At 45.4% G+C, this 15,427-nt stretch overlaps 1 protein-coding gene across 2 annotated transcripts in view; it reads right to left on the bottom strand.

The window, feature by feature from the left end:
• Nucleotides 1-661: 661 nt before the first annotated feature.
• Nucleotides 662-15,427, bottom strand: part of Vwa8 (von Willebrand factor A domain containing 8) — a 330,350-nt gene continuing 315,584 nt past the window's right edge. For both annotated transcript variants that reach the window (XM_027390074.2, XM_027390075.2), the window contains 4 exons: nt 15,119-15,277; nt 7,158-7,256; nt 6,221-6,459; nt 662-3,851 (listed from right to left, as the gene is read on the bottom strand). In XM_027390074.2, the coding sequence (XP_027245875.1) occupies nt 3,743-3,851; nt 6,221-6,459; nt 7,158-7,256; nt 15,119-15,277 (606 nt within the window). In that variant the 3' untranslated portion in view covers nt 662-3,742. The remainder of the gene's footprint in view (nt 3,852-6,220; nt 6,460-7,157; nt 7,257-15,118; nt 15,278-15,427) is intronic.

Below are 15,427 nucleotides of genomic sequence, written 5' to 3'. Positions count from 1 at the left end.
GTACTTTGCTCTGAGTGGCCAAATACCACAAACACTACTCAAGTTCAAAGTTACATAACCCTGGCACTCCAAAGGACGTGTGCATGAATAGACGGTCTGTGTTTGAAGGTGGAAGCCTCAGACAGTGCCCAGGCTCCAAGGAGTGCCCAATCCTTCTCAACTTGAGGTGTTAGACAGGCATGGTCCACCTCTGGAGCAGACTGTTGTCAGGATTCCACATGGCACACACAGGTGTGCACACATGTGCGCATACACACACACATACTTGGGCATTGTTCAGCTGAGCCACCAGAGTCAGCAGGTTATAGTGGCCTTCCAATCCCTGATCCTTTTGGCTTTCGTTGTGCAAATACACACTCTTACTGTGCAAAGTTTGATGCAATAGGCAGAGCTCTTACACATTGGGGAAAGATGCTTTGTGTAATTTTACTGACGGGCATGTAAGGGAATATTTACAATCTTCCGGCAGTACTGTGAAGGGACAGATGATGCAGGAGCCCAGTGCCTGTGCTGGGAGACAGGCTGCCATTTGCTAAGTATTCGTGGGGTTCTGGGAACATAGGTTACATGGCAGCGGTGTGGCTCTCACAAGGAGGCTGGGACAAGACAAGTCACCTCACTACATAAACGAGTAACGAACATAGGACTGTAGTTTTAATAATCATTTTCTCCAAACATTTTATTATGGCATTGAATTAACTCCAGCGAGGCCCAGAATGACTAGTTCAAGTTTACACAGGTAGTTAATAGCCAATCAGGGGCTAGACCCTTTTTTCAGACCAGTTCTAGTTGGAACTGGTTATGAATTCCCTCTGCTATCAGACTCTAGTAGTTCTGCCAGAGCAAATGTTAGAAGATCAAGGCAGTGGGTTAGATCTTTATGACACAGCATTGTCCATCTAAGTATGCTTACACTGTATATATTATCACTTGGATTTTAAAGTGGATGGCAGCTATACCAGAGATGGGGTTTCAGAAGGGGTTGCCCATGTAGGGGAGACTGGCTTAGGATTTGGGGGATTACTCTTCTAAATGCATTTGCTGGAAGTGAATACAGATCAAGGATAAAGCAACCATTTTGTTTCCCTCACTCTGCATCTCTGTTCTGTACTGTGCTCACTGAGGAATTTCACTTTGGCTGGCCTGACAGGCCCAGGAAGGAGCCAGGTGCAGGGGAGATGGGCTCTCTGGGGCTGGTCTTTAGGGAACTCTAGCCAGCCTGTGTTCAGAACCCACTTCGAATGGCCTACGGAGCCTCAGGGTTGGTTTAGAGAAAATCCTCCAGCACCAATGGCTTTCTCCTCCTCCCAGGGTTCCCAAGAAAGGGGGTAAAGAATTAAATGATTCATTCCCCTCTGCTGCTCCCTTCAAATCCTCCTGCTCTGACCTACTTCTGTGGCTGTGTTCAAGTCACCCCATCTGTGATGAGGTCATCTTACTGGGGGCACAAAGGATTCCGGGGGGAACACACACCATGGACTGTGGCTATTCACGGTGCTCATTCCTCCTGGCCGCTCAGGACTAACAATGAACCTTCTCAGTGGTCCGCAGGGGGCTTGCAAGAGAGCCTCGGGTTGGATGTCTTTCAGTGCATACCCTGCGGGTACACAGTGCAGTTATTATTACGTCCTGGCTCTAATGAGGGCCTGGGAACAGCTCAGAGCGGCCTATAATTAAGTACATTTAATAATAAATGCACACATGGCTTAGGTACCCTGAGAAGTGAAAGCAAAGCATCTTTCCCCTCATCTTCTCCTTTTACAAATAAGAAAACACAAAAGTCTATTTTCTCTTTCAAAGAACAATTGCAAAGGATGTCTGCCTAGTGGGAAAGGGAAACTTAATTACTGGAGAACATTCTTTCCGTGTTTAAAAAAGAATGGCTCTGCTTACTCGGGCTCTGTGTGGAGATTTGTGAAGGGCCTACATCTTGAGCTACTGTGGTATGCTACTTCCAAAGGCTGCTGGGGGCAGTGACCTTGGGCTAAGCAGCCCCTCTATGGGCATTTCCTTGGCTCACAGCTGTAGCCAGGAAAAAAGGAGCACTTACAAGATCCTTTCCAGAAAAGTCCTGTGCCCTAGTCCCCACACCTCTGAGTGCCTGATAGGACTTATGAGGACAAGGGCTAGGAAGGAGGCTCTAGGAAACAAAGACAGGTTACAACAGTCAGCCTGGAAGAAAGGGAGGCAGTGGAGGCCGCCAGGGAAGGGCAGCTTATGACGTGGATGAGGGGCTCACTCACTCGAACCCTCAAAAGGGGAGGGGCATCTAGCCTTGTCTACCTGCCTGTGACCATGGGTACCTCTAAGCCTCCATGTCTGTCTTTGTAAAGTGATACTAACAGTTCAATGGATAATCAAAAGTCTATGATGAAGAATCTTGTGAGAGCGATGAATGACACTTTATCAGTATAAAGTGCTCTCGTATAAACCGTGAGAACGGAGGGACATAACGCACAGAACCATTTAGCAGATTCCCAATGGACAGTAAGTCATCGGCAAATGTGATTATTAATGACACGACTTCATTTCTAAGGCACTTGGTGAGTTGGAACTTGGTGCCTTTTGGGATAAGCAAGCACCCAGAACAAGCATGTGACTAGAAAAACAAAGCATGAAAACCCGGGGTGGTAACACAATATTGGGCATCAACTTCTTTTTATTTCTTTGACAACTGATGAACAGGAGGTGGGCGTTGGAAGGAATGGGTGATATTTTTCTGTCCTATAATTAAACGAAATAAATTTACAGGCCTGTCCAATGGCAGTGTACATGGCTAGGCCAACATCATCAAGGAGATTAGTTTTTCCAGCTCACAGTAAGTAAGCCCACACGTAATGGTGCCCCCAGCACTTCTGACTTCATCGCCAGCTGTGAAGAGGAACATTTTATTAGACGGTTTATGGGACTTCTGTTGGAACATGTGATCTTGAAAATTCTCACTTTGAAAGAGAATTTAGCTAAAAAGTCTATTTTTCTTTAGTTAAACCTAAAGAAATCTCCAGTTAGCATTTGTCAAGCATACTGCTTTTAACTTTGTGTAATCCGCCAGACGTCACCTTCCTTACCAGCATTTGCTACCTTCATTGATGTAATTTGGACAGGCACGTGTAGTCCACTGTGGAACTCTGGGAAAGCACTAAAAGCAGATCTTTATCCTTGAACTTGGGCAGCAGGGAGAGTAGGACACTTGCTCTCTGTTATCTGAGCAGGCCCCCTAAGGACCTTTTGGTTCCTTCAGTCAAGAGAATGGGATTTTTGAGAGAATCTAACATCTCATAAAGTCCTATTGCTCAAAGGCTTTTCAGTGGGTTAAAGGCTGAAATTGTTACTTGCTGGGCAATACACAGTGGAGAGAAAGTAAAAATAATTGTAGACAGGAACATGTTGGGTGGGGCTTGCAGACTTACCCTTAGTGAAGGGTTGGCTTTCTGGGATGGCATCTGGCAACAGATGACATATTAAGGCAAAAGTGGGTATTTTTTATCCTTTAGGTTTGGAACCAGACCAAGCCCCGTAGTTCCTGCACCTACTTCCTTCAACCCTGACCTTTTAAGAAATGCAGGTCAACCCCATTTCCTTTTCGGCCCTCCAGCCCTTCCCGAGTACATTTCCATTTACAAGTCTGCTCACTGCTGGACAGCAGCGTCCGGCCATGGCACAGGTTGGCTTGGTTGCTGTCTCTTCAGAATTCTTTCTACTGCTATCTTGCTTCCAGTCCTGGGGCGGTGAAGGGTGCTTCTTAGATACTGGACAGCATGGTGGAGGTGAAGATCTGTTGTAAAATCTGAGGAATCTTCTTGGTGTCCATAGCAACGAAGGACCGGCCAGCTGGCAGAGTTCTCTGAAGCCTGAGAGGAAGGGAAGGAAATCACCATTGCAAATGGAGGCTCCCATTCCAACCCCTGCCCTGCATGGGCAGGCCAGCTGCAGCATCAAAATGGGTCTTACAAAAGCATGTTTTCACTTTCTCATACCTTGCCTGCAATTGAATTGGCTGTCACTAAACAATGACAGGTCTGGGGAAGCATCAGGGAGAAAGGCAAGGAAAGCAGTGAGCCCAAAGGGAAGATCTTCTCAGGGAGAAAATGAGTGGTTTTGAAGTGCTGTTGGTTCATGCCTGCTACGTTATAGTCCCTTGATAGGACGGTGCCCGAGGGGCCCATCTGGAATTAGCTCACCTGCATCTGGCTGAGTAACACAGCCTCACACTGTACTTCTAAAAGCTCACACTGTACTTCCTTAGAAAATGGGTCTCCAACTCGCTGCACAGTCAAGTCCCCAAGTGGGGCTCTCCTTCCTCCTCAGCACATAATATGAAATGCAATCTGCTTTAGCCAACTACTGCTTTGACGGTTGAGCAGGCTCGTGGTAATTTTCTTTAAATGTCAATTTATCATTCAGAACAAAAGGCCATCTTTGAAGGCAATAAGACGGCAAGACAGATATATTGAAAAGAACACCGTCTTTCATTGTGCCAATGAAGTTTGCTTTTGGAATGACATTTAATAAAAGTCAGCGACTCTGTGTAGGATCATGTATTTGGCATGCCGGGCAGACCAGCTAAGTCTGTACTGTGTCTTTTGCCAGTGGATGTTGGACCATTTCCCCAGGAAACCACAAGGGTATTATTGTGCATTCTTAAGTATTCCAACAGGATCTGTTCACTAGAAAGAAAAAAATGCCCATCTCAGCTCAGCCAGCATTTGATGAGCTTGCTGCCTGCCTAATGCTGGGCTGGTGCTGGGGAAATGTGGACAGAGAAGGCTTTGAGGAAAGGAAGGCTCCAGAAAATGTGAAGTCCTAACACATAAAAGTGGGGGAAGTGTGTGCAGTCAGTTGCACCAAGTGACCATGAGTCCCTATACCCAGTCTGTTCTCACGCTCATTGTGGATGCCATAGCATCCGAGGGGCTGGATCCTCCGTGGTTCATGAGGGTCTGTACCATAGATTCCTGCACGTAGAGGCAGAAGGAAAAGCAGGCCCTTTATTTGTAAGATTGGATAGGTTTTTTCTGAGATACACTTTCAGTTGTGTTTTCTGCCTGTTATGAGTATTTTAGGCAAACACACAAACCAGGAATGCTTTCTGTTAGTGTGTGTAAGTTAGGGACGGTGTTTCCTGGCCTCTCCTTTTGGGTTATCCCAGAGGCACTTATTGTCTGACTATAAATTTCCTACAGTTATCATGCAGCATGTTCACTATAACATATAACTACACACACACACACACACACACACACACACACACACACACACACACACACACACAGAGTCTTCATTTGTGTCTAAGGTGTCTCACCTACTTATCTCTCTAGTAAGAGACATAGATTTACATACATACATACATTCATATGTAGGCATATACATGTATGCTTATATATACACACATGTCTAAATGTACACTAATGTCCCTTATTGAAGTTTGCTTATGAGGCTATGTATGCACACACTCATGCAAGTCTCTATATGTCTGTGGTAGTTTGAATAAGGACGGCCCATAGGCTCAGATCGCTCTCCACTCCTGCTCCAGCACCATGCCTGTTTGCGTCCTGTCATGATGGTCACAGACTAAACCACTGAAACTGTAGCAAGCCCCCAACCCAATTAAATGCTTGCTTTATAAGAGTTGCCTTGGTTATAGTATCTCTTCACAGTGACAGAATAGTGACTGAGACAATGTCTGTTTACACACACCAAACAGACACATATTACATATAGATGAATACAATTTTTGTTATGCTAGGAAATTTACCATTGTTGGTTTCCTTTATTTTTTATTTTTTGGCAATACTATGGATCTAACCTGGGGCTTCATGCATGCTAGGCAAATGTTCTACCACTGAGCTACAGCTCTCTATATTTACTGACTTGAATATGATCTGAACACAAACTGATTAGACTGGGCTTGGGGGGGGGTTCTATAAAGTACCTAACCTATAAAATACTGTATAACCTATTAGGGGTAAATCAATTTGGTAATTATTTATTTTATAAAATAATTAAAATAATAAATTCTTGTCCAAAAAACCCTAGAGCATCATGTTCATCAAATTATGATTGCTTGCCCAAACAAGCCAGGGTATTGTGCATCCCAAGAATAACATTAGACTTCCTAGACCCTGTTTTACCTGCCCTCCCCAGCCCCTCAGTCTGAGGTCTGAGAAACAACACATGTCATATATTTATTATACCTACTGTCTGCTATGACAATGCTTACCTGGCTGCTTGATCCCCCAAAGAACCAATAAAAATGGCAAAGGCGTTAACTTGAGGGTCACTTGTTAGGATCTGGGCAAACCGGGCAGGATTTATTCCATATCGAGACAGATTTGCATCACTTAAAATGATGACAAAGTATTCATCAGCTTCTTCTTTGGTAATGTCCTTGATGGCATGTTCTGTACCTTCGAGGGTATGGTCCCCACTCATGCAGAACTGAGAGTGGGCATGCATGGTCTGGAAGTAAGAATCAGGGCACAGAAACCATGGGTGAGCAACTCATTTTCATAAACATGGTAAGTTTTCTATTGACAGAGTGCCAGCCTTTTGATTGACACACTAAGTGACAACAGAGTACCATTGGGGCTAGCTTCCTTAGAAACAGGCAGTGTTCCCAAATGTTCACAATGGACACTTTTAAAATTCAACCTTCTACTTAAAGCAAGAAAATATGTATGTAACATGGTATCACCCAGAAGAAGGGCAAGATGCAGGAGAAAAAGAAGGAACGGGTTGAATTTCTAGTACACAAGTTAATCTGTGATGCTGAACACTGTTTCTGGTGGCAAAAGGGTAAAATCATGTTGTCTACTGCAGATTTAAGTATGTGAAACTGAATTTATCATTCACAAGTACTAAGAGAACTATGAGATTTGGAATACAGAGTACCCTAAAAAGAGCTATTTTTTCCTTACTACTGAGCATGGCCGTCTGACTGGGAGAAGCTCTGATGTTAGATGCTCAGACCCAACAAAATACTGAAAACACACAGGGAAAACTTAAATTTAGTTGGTGGGAAAGGGAATTTAAACACAAAAGATGGTCTCTACTCAGTGTCTGAAAGTATATAATTTATCTACTGCTTCTTCAGTGACTCCTTCTTGCTTTTATCCAATAGAGATTCTCATGATACAGAAGGAATAGAATGTATTTACCTTCAGAATTTCCAGTCTCTGCTTATTGTCTTTGGGGATTTTGTTAGCTGGAACAAGGCTAATGTTGTAACCATCTCCTGAGTGTCCAGCGATGTCATACTACACGTGAGAGAGTCAGAGATGAGTATGGGCATCAGTGAGTGACAGAGTGATCATTGGTCCTATAGACTCCCAGCCTGGGATTGGCCGTAAAGGAAAACAGAAAGACAGAGAGGCAGATGTATGCTATCAACAAAAACAAACACATTTTGGACTCACTCTGTTTGGGTCCACCTTCTTCTGAGATCTCTGCCCCCTGGAAAGAGGTGGGAGGGATGCTGAGGACTTTAGGGGATACTCCCAATTTCATGTGTAAATTTCAAGGGAGACTTTGTAAGAAGTAGACACACGGTGTTAGGCAAGATTCTAGCTGCCACGCCTGTGCTCTCTATATTCTCTCCATAATTGTGGTCAAGTCTGGTAAGCATAATGGGATATCACTTATGATTACATTAACTTCCAGGACAAAAAGGGTTCTGGTGATGTAATTAAGTTTACTTGACTGTGAGTTAATCAAAAGAGAGATTACCTAGTGGGCCTAACCCAATCGCACAGAGAGCCCTTTCAAAGCAGTTTTTTTTTTCCCCCCCCTGGCTGCTGATAGAAGGAGAAGGTAAATTTGAAGCATCAGAGAGACCTGACATAAAGGAGTTAACTATGATGGAGACGGAAGGGATTGTGGAAAAGAGCATCAGTAGCCTCCAGAAGCTGAGAGCCAGCAGGAAATTAGGGACTTCTGGCCATGATTCTGAACAACTCAGTTCTACCAACAATCGCAGCCTGAAGAAGAAACGTACATCTCTAGTTTCTAAAAGTAAAACAAACTCATAGAAATGAAAGCACAAGGCATGGCGTTGGTGGCGCATGCCTTTAAGTCCCAGTACTCAGGAGGCAGAGGCAGGTGGATCTCTGTGAGTTCGAGACCAGCCTGGTCTACAAGAGCTAGTTCCAGGACAGGCTCCAAAGCCACAGAGAAACCCTGCCTTGAAACCAACTCCCGCCTCACCCCCCCGGAAAAAAAAAAGAAAGAAATTAAAGCACAAAAAGGCCAAAACTATCCACAATCGTGTTCAAGATAACCTCTGAAAATATTCTATGACTGAGGCCCTTGGGTATTTAGTTCCTTCTAACAGACATGTCAAGCTGCATAGTAATATACAAACACATCAACATAACTTTGGATGGTATCGACCACGTGACTGTATAATATGCTTTTCCACTTGTTAATACATGGCGTGTATCTTTCAATTTAGAGAGCGCTTCTCAATTCTCTGTCTTCTGGGCACAGGAGAAAGTCCTGACTGTTGAGAAGAGGTCAGGGTTGGGAGTCAGGGGCTGCATGTCTACAGAATTTCAAAAGAGGTCAGAGGTGGACAATGTGGGAAGGGTCAGTCTCTCCCACTGTCCCTCTGAACTCTCCCACTTTTTTTTTTTAAAGATTTATTTATTTATTTATTTTGTATACAACATTCTGCCTCCATATATGCCTGCAGGCCAGAAGAGGGCACCAGATCTCATTACGGATGGTTGTGAGCCACCATGTGGTTGCTGGGAATTGAACTCAGGACCTCTGGAAGAACAGTCAGTGCTCTTAACCTCTGAGCCATCTCTCCAGCCCACTCTTCCACTTCTATTAAAGACATTTTGTGATGACATGAAGGTTGGGACACTGAAGTATGTGTAAAGAAAATAGTGTGGATCTGGGGATGAAGACTTTAGGGGACATTTGGGACATCTGACAATCCAGCATTAATCAACTACTGTCCCCCAGACACCTGCTGTAACCCCCACTAGGTGTGATCAAGCTGTTCCCCAGCTGCGCCTCTGAAAATGGACGTTCTTTAAAGGCAAGCTCTTGAGAGATTCATCTTTGCACTTTTAGCTTCTGTGACAATGTTGAGCATGTTTGTGGCAGAAATGCCCTGAGAGCTTACAAATGGCAATCAGCTTGCCTTTTGTTTGTGGACTACATTCTTTTACAATCAATCTAGAAACCAGAATGCTGTTTTTCCTAAGCCAGATGACAAACGCAATCTAACATTGCCGAGGCTGCCACATCTGAAATGGGAAGTTGAAAAGTTCCTGGTGAAAGTGTCCCACATTAAAACAGGAAGCGGTAGCATTATCTGGGAAAGATGAGTTCCACTTTGGATGTGCCGGAACTGGGTGCTGAGGAGATGAGGCTGGAGGTGAAGATGTAGCTTCCATCCCCAGGAGGACACAACTGGAGGTCTACACAGGGTGGCTAAACCTTTGGAAACTATAAATCTGTCTCCAAATGGCCAGGTCAAACATGCTCTGTTTCCTGCTTTGGTAAATTTACACTGTGAATGAGTTGTGAAGCCAGGATCAGATTAAGCATGTGGCCTAACATGACAATACAGGGGGCCTTCTTGCCTCGGGTCCTGTCTGGCTTACTCCATCTGAACCTGCCCGAGGAAGGCAGGCCTAGGGAAGAGGTCCGTGAAGGAGCTGAGAGAAGAGGTGGGCCATTCATCTGGGTAGTCAGAATTTGGAGGAAGGCCTGGCCCCTAGATTCCATGTACACCTCCCCTGGGAGGGTGTGGTCAGGGGAGAGCTAGAGCAGGGGCTGAGGGATTATGTGCTTCCCTTTCCCTCCCCTCTCCTCTTTGTGGTGCTGGGCATTGACCCAGGGCCTCAGCTATGCTAGGCAAGTACTTTCCCACTGTGTTCTATCTCTAGCCCTCTTTTTGGCAGAGGGTCTTACTAGTATTCCAGGCTAGCCTGGTCTCCAGGTGGCTCTTGAAGCTCCAAAGCTCCTGCCTGAGTAGTTGGGCCTTGGCCTGTACTACCAGGCTGCTGAAGTACCTATTAAAGAGCAGCTCACACAGAGGAGACAAGCAGATTCCCATGCTGCACTGCGATAAGAGGACTATGATTGACTGTTTTTTCCTCCCCTTTAAGGGATGGTTGGGATTAATTAGATAATAATGGATGCAACCAGGTAGGCCTTTACTCATGTATCTCAACATGTTTAAAAACAGTAATTTTCTTCTCCTTAGAACTGTCTTGAATTCAAGGGAAACATAATATGAACTCTCTCTGTTCTTATTTGTGAGAAATTATGTAGGCCAGATTAGACTCAAACTCATGATCCTCCTGCCTCAGCCACTCAGTGCTAGGGTAACAGGAGTGTGGTATCACAACAAGTTGGAGTCATTCATTTCCATTCTCTGACTCTTGACCCTACCGTTCACCCAGGCTGGGCCCTGCCAGTACCATCATTTAATCCAGCTGGGATAGGCCACACACGTGTTTCCACGGAGCAGCACAGGACTCGATAAACAAGAGCCCCATTGTCCTATCAACCACTCAATGTTTGGGCTGTAATTTTTCTAAGTGGCTCACCAAGTATCCTGGAAATCTTTGAGGAGTCTTGTTCTTAGCATTCAGCATAAATACTAAATGACAGCCCTTGAGAGGGCTCCCCTCCAATGCTGCTTTGCTTTACAATTTGTTTAGATCCCCTTTGCTAGGTTTGTTTTGAGAACCTCATTCCTTTAGAGGAAGGCATAACAAATATAAAGCAAATCAGCGTCTCAATGAAGACACAGACATTTACCACCCAGCAGGAATTTAAAGCAGACAGCAAAGGGAGCTCCACACACCCAGAGCTACCTGCACATTCATGGGCATGACTGAGGCCTCAACTTCCATCAGGAAGGATCCTCACTTCTGGTTTGGGGATAGGCTATGCTCCCTTAGCCTTCTGATGAGAAGTCAGTATAGAGCAATCCATTTAGTGATGATGGTTAATACTTGCTTTGCTGTCCTCACCCACACAGCATCTTCATAAAGATTCTTTGAACCAGCTCTGCTGTGGGTGTTAACACTGATGCTGGGAAGGACCATCAGCCTTTCCTAAGACAGAGATGGAATGTTGTCTAAATTCATGTGCCTGCTTGTTAATCCTAGACACTACAGAGAAATAGTGATTTCCCCAAGCTATTCCTACAGCTCTCTTTAAGCTTTTTTGTGTCTTGCGGCCAATATTTCTGTCAGTTACTGGGTCCATTCTGAATGGACTCAATAAACTTTGTGTACTTTTTGGGGGAGTCCTATCTCTGGGTAATAGTACAAATATACTGAGAGCCTAAACCTGATAGGATGACTGGTCTCTGTATTTAAATTCAAGCAATGTCCTTAAGGCACTGGGAAAGGAATAATTAGAGACACTCGGCTAAATGTGTGATAGAAGGAATTTCCCAGCAGGCATCAGTGAGTCAGATCTTTCTATAGCCTTCTGGGAAGTAATATAGACTTCCTGACCAAAATATCCTCAAAGAAATCATGTCTATTACACCACCCTTGCCTGCTGGGATATTAAAAGTAGGAGATGAAAGATGATAAGATTTACTTTTGAATGATTTTTTAAAAAATACTGATTTGGTATAAGTTTGGGCATAAGTAAAACAGAAATATGATTTAAAAACAAAGTAAGAAAGATCTTCAAATGTGGGGTGAGAAGTCCTGGCATTTCACTATCTAGTGGTGTGACCTGGGACAAGTATTTAACGTCTTTGAATTTTTTTTTTTTTTTTTTTGCATTTGTGGAAAGAGGTTGGTGAAAATAATTCCCAGCTCCAAGGTTGGATGACAATTTAATGGAATATCCAAGAAATGGAATGGAAAGTTGGCTTCTGGTAGTCTGAGGAGCACTTGTGTCAAGGAGAGGATTCATACATGTGAGGTGTGATGATCAACGGCACTGTCTACAGAGGGAAAGTCCTCAGACTTTCTAGAAGAGTGGGCTTTTTTTTTCATCTTTGTGTGTGTGTTGAGAACAGAACCCAAGGCCTTGTATACAGGCTCGGTGTCCTGGTTAGTTTATATCATTAACATAGGAAGAGAAGACCTCTGTTAAACAGCCTGGTCTGGGGTCATCTCTGTGAGAGAGGACCCAGCTCACTGTAGATGGCTCTGTATCTAGATAGAGGGTTGTATAAGAAAGTTGAGCATAGCCATAAGCAGCGTTCCTTCATGATTCCTGCCCTGACTCCCTCAGTGGATAGAGACCTGGAGATGGAAGCCAAATACGCTTTTATCCCTAAAGTGCTTTTGTTCTTGGTGTTTGTTGCAGCATCGAAAGGAAGCCAGAACACTGGGCACATTCTTCACCGCCAAGGCATTCCGAGTCCACAGCGTTTAAAATGTTTTAGCTATGGAATCCTTGGTCCAAATGGAAAACTCTCTGAAGTCCACTTTGTGCAACACTGTGCAGAATCAAGGTAAGTGGAGGTGTTTTAGCAGAGCTGGGGGAGTAGGGGTCCATGGAAAAGGGCTGCCTGTGCCCTCTGCCCACAGGTTCCCCACCAGAGTCCTTATATACTGTTTGCCTTAGAGCATGGCTTACACACCTTCATAGAAATAATATATTTAAGTTGTTTTCTTTCCAAAGCCCAGTTTCTGAATGAGAGAATAAATCCATTTTCTGGTACCATTATTTTAAAATTTAGTAGAAAAATAGTGACAAAACTTTCGGTGTTATTGAGTACTTTGAAAAGAAAGTCTATTTTAAGATGACAATGAAAACTCCCAGGAGCTTGAAGAAAAGGACAAACTGGAGTGAAGTTAAAGGGGAAAAAAGCTTCCTGATCAAAATAAAACTGTTTACATAATTGATAGCATTCTGCCTAAGTGCTGTGTGGACAGTGGGAATGATGCTGTCAATAACTTGTGCTGTTCTGGAATATGTGAAGTCAGATGGTTGAACACTCTTAGGTACTTTAAAGACTTCAAGTGCCTTAGCAAATGTCAAGCTGCTGAATTACCTTTCTGTCTCAGTAATTCTCATGCTTGAGGGTCCCTGTGGTTTGGCGTAAGTGGAGGCGGACTACAGACTGTAATGACCCACAAGTCAGCACTGAGCTCTAGCCAAACACAACACAAGCAGATGCCAAGAGGGAACGGGGAACACGCAGACCACCACACCAGGAGGCACTTCTGAAGGCTGCAGAGCAAATGCAGCCTTCAGAAGTGCCCAGGGCAGACTGCAGGAAGACTGAATTAAGCACTGTCTGGAACTGAGCATAGGAGCTTCAAGTCACATGGCTAAATCCTAAAGACACCATGTGACGCCACACTGGGTAGTCCACTAACCATCATCTCCTCATGAGTCACCTTCTATTTTCTGATAAGTTACAACCTCTCAGTAGTTATTGCTGGACTGTTTCTTCTTTCATAAACAAGAAACTGAAAGTACAGACAGACAAGTGGTTGGGAACAATGATGATGTAAGGAACAGCAAGTATTTCTTACACTGATGCAGCTGGAATCTGAGAGGGGGCAGCCCAAGTCTCGGTTCTTCCCCCCCCCCTCTGTACTGTGTACACCTATCCCTCATGTACCCTCAAACATCTAATTAGAAGCAGGAAAGGCTCTCACAGACATGGGATTCTGTCACTTTTCTGTCCTCTACAGAGGGGGTCTGTAGCCAGTCAAACCTCAGGCATGAGACAATATGACAGAGGGAAGACCTGGAAAGAGCTGATGAAATCAAGGGGATGCTGGGGCAGCCTTTTGAACATTCGATGGGGTGTGGTTATTTATACTGATCCATAGACACCCACTGGCCATCAGGGGTCAAAATGATTTAAACACACATTTTCTATAAGGAAAGTCAAGATGCAGCCACCCATGAGGTGTGGCTCCAGAGAGGGAAAGTCTGAACGGCAGTCCCCGGAAGCCTGCTGCTCCTTCTGCTCCAACAGCAGTGCTTTAAAGACTGACCACCTCCGGCTCCCACAGAAGCCGTGTCATGTCTGCCACCAGGTTACTCAGAAGCAAGGTCTCTTCCCAGATTTCCTGGAGCAGCCTGTCACCCTCTCACAGTGAGCCTTTGATTTGGGCTCTGGGATTCCTGGCAACTGTAATAGAGCCCAGAGGGACTCTTGAATAGTTCCATGGTCTTCAGTGACCACGAGGGATGGGAGCAGAGCTCCTGCTCCTGCTAGGTCATGTGTTATTTGTGTTTGGACCTCTGTATGTGTAGAGCCTTGCAGCCCCACGGCACTCACTGCTGGGTGCTGCTTGTTTGTTACCACTTACATCTGAAAATCTTTTCTGCAGGGACCAGGGAGGGCCAGAGGGCTGCATCCTTCACAAGGAGCATAAGTGAAACAGCCATGGCACGGGAAGCCGTCCTAGGGTACAGGTGGGGTGATGTAATGGCAACTGATTCAACACTGTCTGTTCCTTGGGGGTTGTTTTATCCAGTACGAAATCTAGAGTTCTGAGGTTAGGTCTGGGAGTCCTTCAGTGTCTGTACACACCATGTCTCTCTGGCATGTGCAGTGCCCAGGTTGCCTGCTGCAATGCCAGCTCTTCCTGTGCATGGCCACGATCAGATGGGTTCATACTGGCTGGCAGCACAGTGGCATAGGGGATGTCCTCCCAATACTCAGACCTCTGAAATGGAGGAGTTCATAGCAAGATGAAGAACAACAAGCTGGAAGTGAGCAGGAGGCTGCTGTCTCCCGGAAGTGCATCTTCATGTCAGCTGGGGACCTTTCCCATCGTCTATCTACTGTCCATGTGGAGAGGGAATGTGAAGCAGAGAGCAGGACATTGCCAGGTGGTGCACGGACCCTGGCTGGTGACGTGTGTCGGTGCTAAGGGGCACCGGGATGAGGATACCCAGGGAAATTTGGGAAGACTTCAGTGTTTGTAGGAACATCGCACAGCTTGTATGTTGCATGCTTTCCTCTGTGGGAACCAGAGGTTTATCAGGCCCTTCAATTATGTGACCATTAGAACAGGGAAGCAGTAGGCCGCTTTCCCTGCTGACAGATGAGCTGGTGAGAGTAGGTGTCCAGTGTTCTGGGTAGAGTCTGCTTCCACTGCTGACCCTAGCCCAGCAGTAGTGATCAGTGAACTCCTAGGTCCCCAGCCCATGCCATTACCTTGAACTTCTCCTCATAGTTCTCGAAGGCCTCCATGACCATGCACACCGCCTCCATGGAGCGCTCTAGTCGGCGATCCACCCCATTGAAGCGGTACATACTGCCAGAAACATCTACCACCAGGCGCAGGCGCTTGGGCTTCTGCTGTGGGCTACCCAGCTGAGGGAGGGAATGGTGGGAAAACATGGTCAGCTGCCATCCTGGGTTCCCACCCAGAGTCTGCAGGGCCAGCCCAAGTTGGGAAGATGTGCCCCAGGCTGAGGCCTGCACGGGGCTGTCCCAGTGGGTAGAGGGGGTGACTATTCTCAG

The sequence above is a fragment of the Cricetulus griseus genome (assembly GCF_003668045.3).
Source record: "Cricetulus griseus strain 17A/GY chromosome 1 unlocalized genomic scaffold, alternate assembly CriGri-PICRH-1.0 chr1_1, whole genome shotgun sequence".
NCBI classification, from domain to species: Eukaryota; Metazoa; Chordata; class Mammalia; order Rodentia; family Cricetidae; genus Cricetulus; species Cricetulus griseus.
Note: the sequence above shows the minus strand (reverse complement) of the source record. Positions and strands in the feature narration are given on the sequence as shown.